Below are 12,606 nucleotides of genomic sequence, written 5' to 3' on the forward strand. Positions count from 1 at the left end.
GAAATGTAGGTAACAATAAATTATTCTGACAGCTATTGCTTGCTCTATCATTCTATGAATCTACAGATGCTTCAACACTTCTATAACACCTACAGCAGACCATACTTAACAATAAAAACCCTCTTTCCCACTGGTACAGACATTTCTGTAATAACAGCCTATATCCACTCACTACCAACTGACTGAAGATGCCACATATCCTATTCATTATTCCCATAGATGACATCTTTTGAAACATGACTAAACAACTCTTTCTACTGTGTTATACTACCACTTGCTTTTTGAGGTTAGGTTAAGAATTTAAAACTACTCACACACAAATCATTCTCATCATTCATGATTGTAGAGAATTAAGTATAGAATTCAGATATTCTACTATTGAAAAAAAAAGGAAATCTTCAGGCAAAATGATCAAGAGTATTGTAAGTTCTTTGTAAAAGCACCTTATTGAATATAGTGCTAATAAATAAAAGATAACCAACAGTGTACTTCAGGTCGATAATAAAAATTTAATAGTAACATCATAAAATAAACAAACATATAAAAATCAAATATTTAGTTCTGGATGTTAGAAATAATATACATAATAAATTCAGCAGAGTACTGACAGTGCTGCAAGATAAGATTTTATGGTTCAAATTATATATCAATCAGACTGTTTTGTTCTCAGGGTTTCCAATATTCTGCTTTTATTACAAAAAGCATCTGAACTTCAGACATCTCTAATTTACCTGGCATACTGCCACTGAAGTTGTGTGACCACTGTCTTAATGATCTAACTAAATCTTCTCATAATGTAATTAAAAGAGGTGAACATTTCCCTACTTTGGAATACTAGTTACCAAAACTGTCACAGTGTCAAAATAAAAATGATTCCTTTCTCCTTTTGCATTTCAATTAAAAAGCACATGCATGAGAGAAAGTTGAAAACAAAAAGGGCAACTTTATGCTATATGCTAGGTCAGTGCTCAAGTCCACAGACTAAGTTTAAACGTAAACTTCCTGGTTCTGGTCCTCAAGTAAAAATGGAACTAATGAACCAACTTCGTAATTATCAGGAAATACATATTAGCTATTCTTTCATAATCAAATCTTTCAATGATTTCTAAGACTCTTTCGGTATCCTGTTTTGGTTGAGCTAGTTCAGGAGACACACTGGTTGAAAAAGGATTGAGAAAATATGTTTTAAGGTTGGAAGGTTCATCTTTGAAAAATAAAGATTTAAATATAGCCCTTGAAAGGTTATTTAACCCAGAATTGCTAGATATGACAAGTAGACAGAAAAAAAGAATCATGTTTAAATGCATAAATGAAAAACTGTTGGTAGCTTTTTCAAAACAGAAGTAATTCTTCCAACTCAAAGACATCTGCTGAAAGTCAAAGTTACCCTGCCACATGATTCATCTTCTTCAAAGCCATTGAGTCAAGTCAGAATCACTCTGTCTTAAAACTTTGGCTGGATGACTTACACATTCTGTAAGAAGTAACTATAACTCAACAAACAAAATAGATATAAAACTAGAATCTTAATTGAAAAATGGCATGTTTCTCCATCATTTTCATATAGTCAGCATGCCCATCTGAAATGTAATATTTCATTTGTAAACACTGCTACATTTCCCACTGAAGCTTGTTATTCTGATGAACCAAAATTTAAATGCTTTCATTCAGTTGATGGTTAATGAAAGTTCTGAAGATTATTCATCATTATCTGTAGAAAAAGGAAAAAAATTAACTCACTCGCTGAAAATCAAGCTCTGTGTATTTACTTGGTAAAAAAGTCATTTTTTGGTCACGCTAAAGAAAAAGAGCCTTAATGTATGGAGTTTTTATTATAATATCACACACTCCTTATAAAACATGCAAACAATACAATAAAGAATTAAGTGGGAAGCAAAAATCACCTATAAGCCAAAGACAACCAAGGCTAATAATTTTATATAAAACTATCCAGACTGCTTTACTCTGCATACACAAATATGCTTTAAAAAATTACAACAATGCAGTTGTGAGACACAACTTTTTGCCTTTAAAACACATAACAGATGAAAAGATGGATAAATAAGTGATAAAGGAAGATTATAAAATGCTAATGGCAGAATCTAGGTGGTGGACATATGTGAGGTAACTGTAAAACTGTTTCAATGTTTTCATATCACAAAAATTTTACAATAGAGCACTGAAAAAGAATAAATTATGGGTAAGTTTTATGACCGTTTCAATGTAGTACTTTTTGGATACAGTGTATTTAAATTAACCATTTGTGTTTAAAGACATTGTGGTTATCTCCAATTTTTCATTAGCCTAAAAAACACGAAGGAATAAATTAAACAGACTGTTTAATTTAACCTGAAGGATGAAGAGTCTGAATATGAACAGAGCTAGTTTGATAGTCTCCACAGATTCACTCAAATGTGATCATTTTTCTGGCCTCATGCCATTAACTTCCACATGCCATATGGAAAGGGCCCCATGAGATCCAAATACTGTAAAAGTTACTCAGCATGCTTTCAGTCTATTATAGGACTGTTTCATAAAATGGAGTTCATGATCTCAAATAAGTCAAGAATATACAAGTGTCAGATAATGTTTATATTTTCATTTCGATAAAAATAATTATTTATATATAGAAAAAAACCACATGTTCCATAACAGTAATTCACAATGGACAGACATTTTCAAAGACTAAGATGAGTTTTTCACTGAGGTCTATGGACTTAGATTCTTGGACTCTGAAAAACTATTTCCTTTTTAGAGGAATTCACATGTTATTTCAGTTGGAGGAACACTATCATAGTTTGTTCTTTTTAAGAATCGCTGGACATTTTTCCTTGTTTCAATTCCAGGAAATGCTGTCCTCTGAGTAACTGACACATTTTGTCTCAAGTAATTAATTAGGCTAATTAATTAGGTTTCCTGCTTTGCTACCAAGATCAGCACCAAACTGGTGCTGATTATTATTTTCCCAAATTGTAGAGATTCTTTGACTATGAGCTTGTGTTTCTACTTCAACTTGGCTTAATATTATATTGCTTGCACTCATTTGCCTAATATGTTGACTTTTCCAAACACTTGTTTTTAACTTAATTTCATCTTCTCTATGTATGTATGTATATATACGTATGTACACACAGTGTACTATATATAATGCAGTCAAATCTTTTTGGCTGAGCAAGATGGAATATAAATAAATCTTATGAAAATTTCTATGGCCAAATTAAGCATCAACATTTTAAATCCTCAACTTCTGTCTACAAATCATACCTTTAAAGTAATATATTAATTTTGACAAATATTTTTAGAAATGAATTCTTGTCCAAAACGGGCTTCCCTTGTGGCTCAGCTGGTAAAGAGTCTGCCCACAATGCAGGAAACCTGGGTTAGGAAGATCCCCTGGGGAAGGGAAAGGCTGCCCACTGTATAGCACATGGGGTCGCAGAGAGCTGGACACGACTGAGCTACTTTCACTTTCACGTTCAAAATATTCAGAATCAGTTTATAAATGCACTGTAACAATTAGGCCCATTACTGCGTGGGAAGATACTTAAAACAAAAAGACCACATATTATTTATCTTGATTACCTACTTTATTTACTAAACTTGATTGCAAGTAACTTTAAGCTTTTCTCAAAAAAATTGAAAGCTCTCAGAATGGATGTGTATCAAGAAAGACAATCAAAAGAATATGGTATATAAGATGTCAGGGAATTTATGAAAGAGAAGTTTCAAGACATTTTGTGTAATGGAATATCTTCATTAGAATAAGTCTGTATCTCTGCTTCGAAGACAGTAAACATTTATTTGGATAAGTACGTTCTTGCGTTTTTTCCCCAAAGTGGTATTATTGTCCATTGACTTCTTTTTTTTTAATAAAGAGATCCCTTAAATTTCTATTGACAGGTTCCATAGCAACCACTGTGAGTATGAAACATGATTCTGTTTGTGCCTGTCTATCTGTAATTCTTAACTACTACATAATCAGGCACACAGGTAGCACGAACTGTTATAACAGAAGTTGGTTTACATTCAATTGGTTCCTTGCCGCTAATGGCCTGGCAGTTACTCTGTGGGCTTATGAAGAAAAGTAATGAAAACGCAGTAGGTTTTAAAGCTGTAAGAGTACTTACTGTACCTGAAAGGTTTTCTAGTTTTGATTTAACAATGACTATTAGAATTTTAACAAGAATTTTACCTCCATTAAAGCAATTCAAGAAAGATTTTTTGCTGAGCTTACAGTCAATGTAAATAAGTCTACATAATTATAAAGTCTCTCCCAAAATAAAATACTCTTGAATTCTGATTTTAGCAAACTTAATTTTTCATGAGTCCAAATACCACATATTTTAATAAAATCCTGCCTCTGAAATAGGTCATCTGAGCACCCCTCTGAACATGCAGTCCAGGTTCTCACCTCCTCGTGCCCAAATACCTCTACCGTTTCCATCAAGTGCTCCTTTCCATCTCGCTACGGCTGCAACACATGGCACCATGGCCAGACTTCTCACCACAAAGTGCTTCTTCCACTACACTGTCCTTTCACTTCTAAATCCTTCACTGGTTTCATCCATGTGTCTTAAACATGTCACAGTGTCTCATCACAAAGACTAATCTTCCACAGGAAGCTCCTAGTATGGTCAGTCTATCCTAACACAGTAATTGCTGTTTTGTTCTTTTCCCCACAAGTCACATCCTCTACATCTCTTCATTTCTCCCAATCCAACCTCCCTTCTCTAGCCCCTACTGCACTGAAAACATTTCAGGATGAGCATTTTATGTATGGCTTTACACCTTCTTTCCTATGTCTTTTTCCTAAGGACATGGTACGCAACATGTCATGCCCTTCACTGGCCACAAAAATAGAGTGCCAGGCACCCAGGAGCCTCCATAAACACTCTGAAAAGCCACCACAGTGCATGAGACGGGAGGTCACACTCCATCTGAGAGCAAATGAAACAAACGTGAGACAAAATAAATCACTTCCTGTTACACGACCAGCTTGTCATAGAATCAGGACTATAACTCTGGTCTCTAGATTCAATGCTTAGTGTTCTGCCATGACCAAGTGAATGAGAAAAAATATTCTTTAATAACTTTTAATAAAGCCAACACATTCTGAGTGATTCTACAAGTAAATATTTTTGAAATATAAAAATGGTTTACACTCAAATCATGATAGATGAACTGCACTTACTGTCAACAGAAGACATTACATTTGGTACTATTTAGAAGAAATTTTACATATGTGTCTAAAAATTTAATTCCACCTCCTTGATAAGAAAGTATTCTCATTTCTAGAGCTGTCCAAAAAGGAGACTTTTAAAAAATCTCAATTCAAATGTTACTTGCAAATTAAATTACTGACTTAAAAAACAAGCCAATAAAAGTTTATCCCAGAATCCAAGTAACTGTATCCTTATACAGTTAATTGCTTAAAAGTACTAGATATTAATTCCAATACAGATTTCACAAAATGCATGTGATATAACCTAATCAATTTATATTTGTCATTTCCTTTTTGCACATTTATTTAAAATATAAGGATGTGAGGAAATCTTACCTTCTTGATAGGCTCCATCTGCCATGACTAAATGAAGAATCTTGGCATAAAGATGCTGATGTTCATTTCCCAAAATATTCTGAACTATTGTTGAACAAATCTCAATATTTTCATCTTCGTCTTCATGAACAGCCTATACCAAATTTCCAAATATAAATATTTGAATGTTAACCTTCTCTAATTGGAGGCTTTATTATTTCCAGTAAGTCTACTGATCAAGAAAAACCACTGCCATTTCACTACTAATTCAAACACAGAATATTTCAAAATTAAATGAAATGTTTTAGCTGACATTTTACTTGCCTTTATTTTTTCATAAACCTCAAAGAACTTTTCGAAGCCTATTTCCTGTTCCAGGTGAAGCCTCAGTTCCTCTAAATGATTAAAGACACTATCGTATTCACATTCACTAGTTATCTCCCCATCACTGTTATCTAAAACACATAAATAAAAAGAAGACATTTCATGATTTAAAAGACTGAATAAAATAATTCTTGCCATAACTGATTCTACTCCCGTGATAAGGGAATACTGTCATTGGGACAGACTACTTGTACTTTCAATATAAAGTTTCTGTCATTATAATACTTGTGTATTTAGTTAACCAACGTATGTATATATAAATGTCTTTAATAACAATGATACTTTAGAAATGTTTTCTTTCACAGACATTAGCAGTGAATCAGGTTAAGAATAAAAACATTCTAAGAGATATCAGCCACTCATGTACACCTGTGGTGGATTCATGTCAATGAATGGCAAAACCAATATAGTATTGTAAAGTAAAAAAATAAAATTAAAAAAAAAAAGGAAAAAGCATACCCATATATTCTATACTTAGGCAACCAATCCTAACTACTACTTTTAAAAACTTGATATTAAATATGGGGCAAAACATGAAAGAGCATGCAGCTGACCTAAGATACGTATCATAAAACTTGGAAGGCATCTAAAAAGGATTATAAATGCTTTATAAGTTTTATGTCATGTACATGCTCAACCAAAGTAATTTGAAAAATTCTAATAAAAGAAAAATTAATTAAATATTATTCCTTTTCATATTATCTCTTCTTCCCAAATAAATCATTGTTTAAATACACAATTTTTCTGTGCATCTTAGGGTCAACGATATGAATAAGGAACTGTTTTCAAATCAAAAACAAAGTATCAAGGTTTTAAAAACTGCTTTTAGTTTAATCCTGCTGGTTGAGCACTATATGTGGAAGCCCTTTGTAAAACACAAACAGCTAAGAAAATTAAGTTACCATCGTTATTACCAGGAAAATAAGTCAAGAAGTGTAGGCTAACAGAATAAAAATGCTTCAAAAAAGCATTTCCATACTTTGTTGTTGTTATTGTTTAGTCACTAACCCATGTCTAGTTCTTTGCGACCCCATGGACTATAATAGCCCACCAGTCTCCTCTGTCCATGGGGTTTCTCAGGCAAGAATACTGGAGTGGGTTACTATTTCCTTCTCCAGGGGATCTTCCTGACCCAGGGCTGGAACCCACGTCTCCTCCACTGGCAGGTGGGTTCTTTACCACTGAGCCTTATTTTAGTGGAAAAGAAATGGAGCAATGATGCATGCACACTGTGAGAAAGAGAGTGAACAAAAGTCAGGGATGCAGAGCACGGTCAGCCTTATTCAAGGATGGAAGTGGCTCGTGTCAGAGGTCAGAGAGAGACACTCTGTTCGATGTCAGGGCCACCACGCACCCGAGTGCCACTCCTCATTGAGGGCGCTCTCGCTGCTGGGGTTGTCATCCTCCTCGCCCACGTCCGTGCCGTTGGCAGCCTGCTCGGCGTCATCACTGGTCTTCAAGCCCGACTCCTCCTCTTCGCTGTAGTCCTCCCCTGGCTGCTCCCGCAGCAGCTGCTCCATTGAGGCTTGGAGCTCCTGTAAGTCTGTGTCAGCCTCTTCAAACACACTGAAATTTAAAAATTACAATATCACCAAAACTTTTCTTTGTTCTGAAATTTTACTTCAACTCAATATGCACACACTCCTTTCCACTTAAAAGTACTCGTTGTGATCTGAAAAACACCTATTAGTAGTATTTAACAAAGGAAATAAGTATTCACACAACTGATAAATAAAGTATACAACACATGTTCTAGAAATACATAAGCCAAGTGAAGTCGCTCAGTCGTGTCCGACTCTTTGTGAGCCCATGGACTGTAGCCTACCAGGCTCCTCTGTCCATGGGATTTTCCAGGCAATAGTACTGGAGTGGATTGCCATTTCCTTCTCCAGGGGATCTTCCTGACCCCGGGATCGAACCCTGGTCTCCTGCATTGTAGATAGATGCTTTACCGTCTAAGCCACCAGGGAAGTCCAAAAGATGGCTTATATAAAGCTGTCCTGATTTGTCAAAGAGAATCATGTAACTATCAACATTATTAATTCCTTAAGTTTTAAAAAATGTTTCAACATTTAAGGGCCAGACTAAATATTCTATTTTCATATAGTTTTAAAGGTTCAGTAAAATCTTGGTGTGGATGTATGAAAGCTATGCACCAACCTCACTGGGGTGGAGGTGAGGGGATTGTGCCGCCTTCTACTTTCATTCAATTACAAATGTGGAAATGAACTGATTTACACAAGTAAGATCTTACATTCATATAATACCTTAATTTCTAAAGCGGTTTATCCTATTATTTAAATTTTATCCACACAAAACTCACTTTAGAAACATGAGAACTATGAATCAAAGTGCTCAAGTGACTTGCCAAAGCCACACAGTCAATAAATGACAAATACGAGACTTAGTGCTAGGCCTTCTGCTCACTTCTACAAGATCCTAGAAGCACTCAGCAACTCAGCTGAGGAGCTGCTCTCTCTCCTTGAGGCAAGTAAATGGAAAAACCTGTAGGCTAAGAGTTAATTCGAGTGCTAGATGCACGAAGTCCTCTGAAAGATGAGGGACCCATATTGAGGATTTCAACTTGCAGAAAAGCAATATCAAGCAGAACACAAGACTGATGAAGGCCTTTCTTAAAGTTTAGACTCTAATGAAATAAACAGTATTTACTGAAGAACTAAAATAATATTATTTGAGACTTTATATAAAACTTTCATTAACAGAAAAATAATTTTTAATGCAGAAATATCTTTATTTTGTACTTATGTGTACAAACACCTACACTGTGACATTGCAGCAGCTACAGAAAAGCAAACGTCATGATCTCATCAGAGTGTCTAATCGTTTGGATCATCCTTCTCTGAGCATTTAGCTTACCATTTCATTATCATACTAACATACCATGCACATCTGTGCTAGGTACCACTGCAGTCCAAGGGACTGTCAAGAGTCTTCTCCAACACCACAGTTCAAAAGCATCAAATCTTCAGCACTCAGCTTTATTTATGGTCCAACTCTCACACCCATACGTGACTACTGGAAAAACCATACCTTTGACTAGCCTGCTTTTTAATATGCTGTCTAGGTGGGCCTTAGAAAGCACCACTACGAACAAAGCTAGTGGAAGTGATGGAATTCCAGTTGAACTATTTCAAATCCTGAAAGATGATGCTGTGAAAGTGCTGCACTCAATATGCCAGCAAATTTGGATAACTCAGCAGTGGTCACAGGACTGGAAAACATTAGTTTTCATTCCAATCCCAAACAAAGGCAATGCCAAAGAACGCTTAAACTATCACACAAGTGCACTTATCTCACACACTAGTAAAGTAACACTCAAAATTCTCCAAGCCAGGCTTCAGCAATATGTGAACCGTGAACTTCCAGATGTTCACGCTGGTTTTAGAAAAGGCAGAGGAACCAGAGATCAAATTGCCAACATCCGCTGGATCATGGAAAAAGGAAGAGAGTTCCAGGAAAACATCTATTTCTGCTTTATTGACTATGCCAAAGCCTTTGACTGTGTGGATCACAATCAACTGTGGAAAATTCTGAAAGAGATGGGAATACCAGACCACCTGACCTGCCTCTTGAGAAACCTATATGCAGGTCAGGAAGCAACAGTTAGAACTGGACATGGAACAACAGACTGGTTCCAAATAGAAAAAGGAGTACGTCAAGGCTGTATATTGTCACCCTGCTTATTTAACTTCTATGCAGAGTATATCATGCATAGTGCCAGGCTGGATGAAGCACAGGCTGGAATCAAGATTGCCGGGAGAAATATCAGTAACCTCAGATATGCAGACGACACCAGCTTTATGGCAGAAAGTGAAGAGGAGCTGAAGATCCTCTTGATGAAGGTGAAAGAGGAGAGTGAAAAAGCTGGCTTAAAGCTCAACATTCGGAAAACTAAGATCATGGCATCTGGTCCCATCACTTCATGGGAAATAGATGGGGAAACAGTAGAAACAGTGTCAGACTTTGTTTTTTTGGGCTCCAAAATCACTGCAGATGGTGACTGCAGCCATGAAATCAAAAGACACTTACTCCTTGGAAGCAAAGTTATGACCAACCTAGATAGCATATTAAAAAGCAGAGACATTGCTTTGCCAACGAAGGTCTGTCTAGTCAAAGGTATGGTTTTTCCAGTAGTCATGTATGGATGTGAGACTTGGACTGTAAAGAAAGCTGAGCATCAAAGAATTGATGCTTTTGAACTGTGGAGTTGGAGAAGACTCTTGAGAGTCCCTTGGACTGCAAGGAGATCCAACCAGTCCATTCTAAAGGGGATCAGCCCTGGGTGTTCTTTGGGAGGAATGATGCTAAAGCTGAAACTCCAGTACTTTGGCCACCTCATGCAAAGAGTTGACTCATTAGAAAAGACTCTGATGCTGGGAGGGATTGGGGGCAGGAGGAGAAGGGGATAACAGAGGATGAGATGGCTGGATGGCATCACTGACTTGATGGACGTGAGTCTGAGTGAACTTCAGGAGCTGGTGATGGACAGGGAGGCCTGGCATGCTGCAATTCATGGGGTTGCAAAGAGTTGGACATGACTGAGCGACTGATCTGAACTGAACTAGGTTGGTCATAGCTTTTCTTCCAAGGAGCAAGTATCTTTTCATTTCACGGCTGCAGTCACCATCTGCAGTGATTCTGGAGCCCAGCAAAATAGAGTTTGTTACTGTTTGCATTGTTTCCCCATCTATTTGCCATGAAGTGATGGGACCGGATGCCATGATCTTAGTGTTTTGAATGCTGAATTTTAAGCCAACTTTTTCCTTTTAATAAGATTAAGATCTTTTATGAAATGAGCAGTGAAAAAACTGTCTTGGGGACTTTAAAATCTGGTCCTGAATTTTCTTTTTAGTAGATTTTTTGGATAAATGACCATATAAAGTTTGGATCAAGAAATCTGTTTCCCAAAGAAAAATGTCAAGTGAAATTTCCCTATATGCATATGGAGTAGCTTTCTTGGAAAAAACTTAGTTTTCAAATTTTCAAAATAATATTAAAAGCTTCTAACTTTAATTTGAAAATAAAATTGTTACCAACCAGTAATTAAAAGAATATCTACAAATAAGCTATAGCTACTCAGATAGAAATTCATTACTTACAAAAATTTTTTGGAAAAATACTGTTACCCAGGATTTTGTCAACCACAGAAGTGCTGAAATGTTGCCCTATTTTTCAACTGGCTTAATAAAAATACAACATAAAGTGCTTAAAGAGCAACCATAGCCAAGCTGAAGCAAAGATAAAAAGGTGACTTTTCCTCCAAATTTTGAGGGTACCAGCTAAAATCTACAGAATTCTATGTGAAAAAAAGTCAACTTTTATTTTTTGCTTGCTATGTTGCATGGCTTGTGGGATCTTAGTTTCCAACCAGGGATTAAACTTGGGCCCCTGGCAGTAAAAACGTGGAGTCCTAACCACTGGACCACCAAGGAATTCAAAAGTCAACCTTGAAAAGATAAACTCTGGTTAGAAATTTAGACTTTTGGACTCTGAGGGAGAGGGTGAGGGTGGGATGATTTGGGAGAATGGCATTGAAACATGTATACTATCATGTAAGAAACAAATCGCCAGTCTATGTTCGATACAGGATACAGGATGCTTGGGGCTGGCGCACAGGGATGATCCAGAGAGATGATATGGAGTGGGAGGTGGGAGGGGAGTTCATGATGGGGAACTCATGTACACCCGTGGTGGATTCATGTCAATGTATGGCAAAACCAATACAGTATTATAAAATAAAATAAAGTAAAAATAAAAATTTAAAATAAAAAAATAATAAATAAAATAAATAAAAATAAAATAAAAAAATCTATGAACTTTCAGAAGTTGAACAATCCATGTTAGCAACACCCCAATCAATCAATCAATATGTTATTCCTACCCTAAATAAGACCTCCAGTTACTTCCCTTCAAAGAGTAACCAGCATCCTCAATTCCAATGCATGAGATAGGTAAAAAAAAAAAAAAAAAAAAAGACATAGGGTAGCTGGAAGGATATTAAAAACAAAACAAAAACAAAACACAAGAGCCATGTATATACTGCCTATGAGAACCTCACCTCTCAGATATAAAGATACGCATAGACTGAAAGTGAAGGTATGGAAAAAGATATTCTATGTATACGGAAAATAAAAGGAAACTGGGATAGCAATACTCGAGTTAAATGAAACAGACTTTCAAACAAGACTGTAATAGGAACAAGAAAGGGCATTACATGATGATAAAGAGGTCAGTCCAACAAAAGGATGTAACCTTTATAAATCTTCATGCATCTAACATGGGAACACTGAGACATAATAAACAGACTTTTGGACTCAGTGGGACAAGGAGAGGGTGGGATGATTTGAAAGAATAGCATTGAAGCATATACACTTCTGTATGTAAAATAGATAGCCAGTGGGAGTTTGATATATGACACGGGGCACCCAAAACTGGTGCCCTGTGACAACCTAGAGGAATGAGGTGGGGGGAAGTAGGGGGAGGGACGTTCAGAAGGGAGGGGATGCATGTATGTCTATGGCCAACTCATGTTGATGTATGGCAAAAACCATCACAATATTGTAATTAATAAATAAAAAATATTAATAGCAATAAGGGAGAAATAGACAAAAAAAAAACTAACAGGCAAGCCTTAAGAAAAACAAAAACAGAAAACAAAATACATC

The 12,606-nt window shown here is 36.1% G+C and overlaps 1 protein-coding gene across 1 annotated transcript in view; it reads right to left on the minus strand.

Moving 5' to 3' along the window:
• Nucleotides 1-573: 573 nt before the first annotated feature.
• NEK1 (NIMA related kinase 1) overlaps nt 574-12,606 on the minus strand; it is a 121,764-nt gene continuing 109,731 nt past the window's right edge. The window contains exons 30-33 of the mRNA XM_068974734.1: nt 7,275-7,486; nt 5,861-5,991; nt 5,558-5,690; nt 574-1,711 (exon numbers count right to left, since the gene is read on the minus strand). Coding sequence (XP_068830835.1) covers nt 1,698-1,711; nt 5,558-5,690; nt 5,861-5,991; nt 7,275-7,486 — 490 coding nt within the window. The 3' untranslated portion in view covers nt 574-1,697. The remainder of the gene's footprint in view (nt 1,712-5,557; nt 5,691-5,860; nt 5,992-7,274; nt 7,487-12,606) is intronic.

The sequence above is a fragment of the Capricornis sumatraensis genome, chromosome 6 (genome assembly GCF_032405125.1).
Source record: "Capricornis sumatraensis isolate serow.1 chromosome 6, serow.2, whole genome shotgun sequence".
Lineage (NCBI taxonomy): Eukaryota > Metazoa > Chordata > Mammalia > Artiodactyla > Bovidae > Capricornis > Capricornis sumatraensis.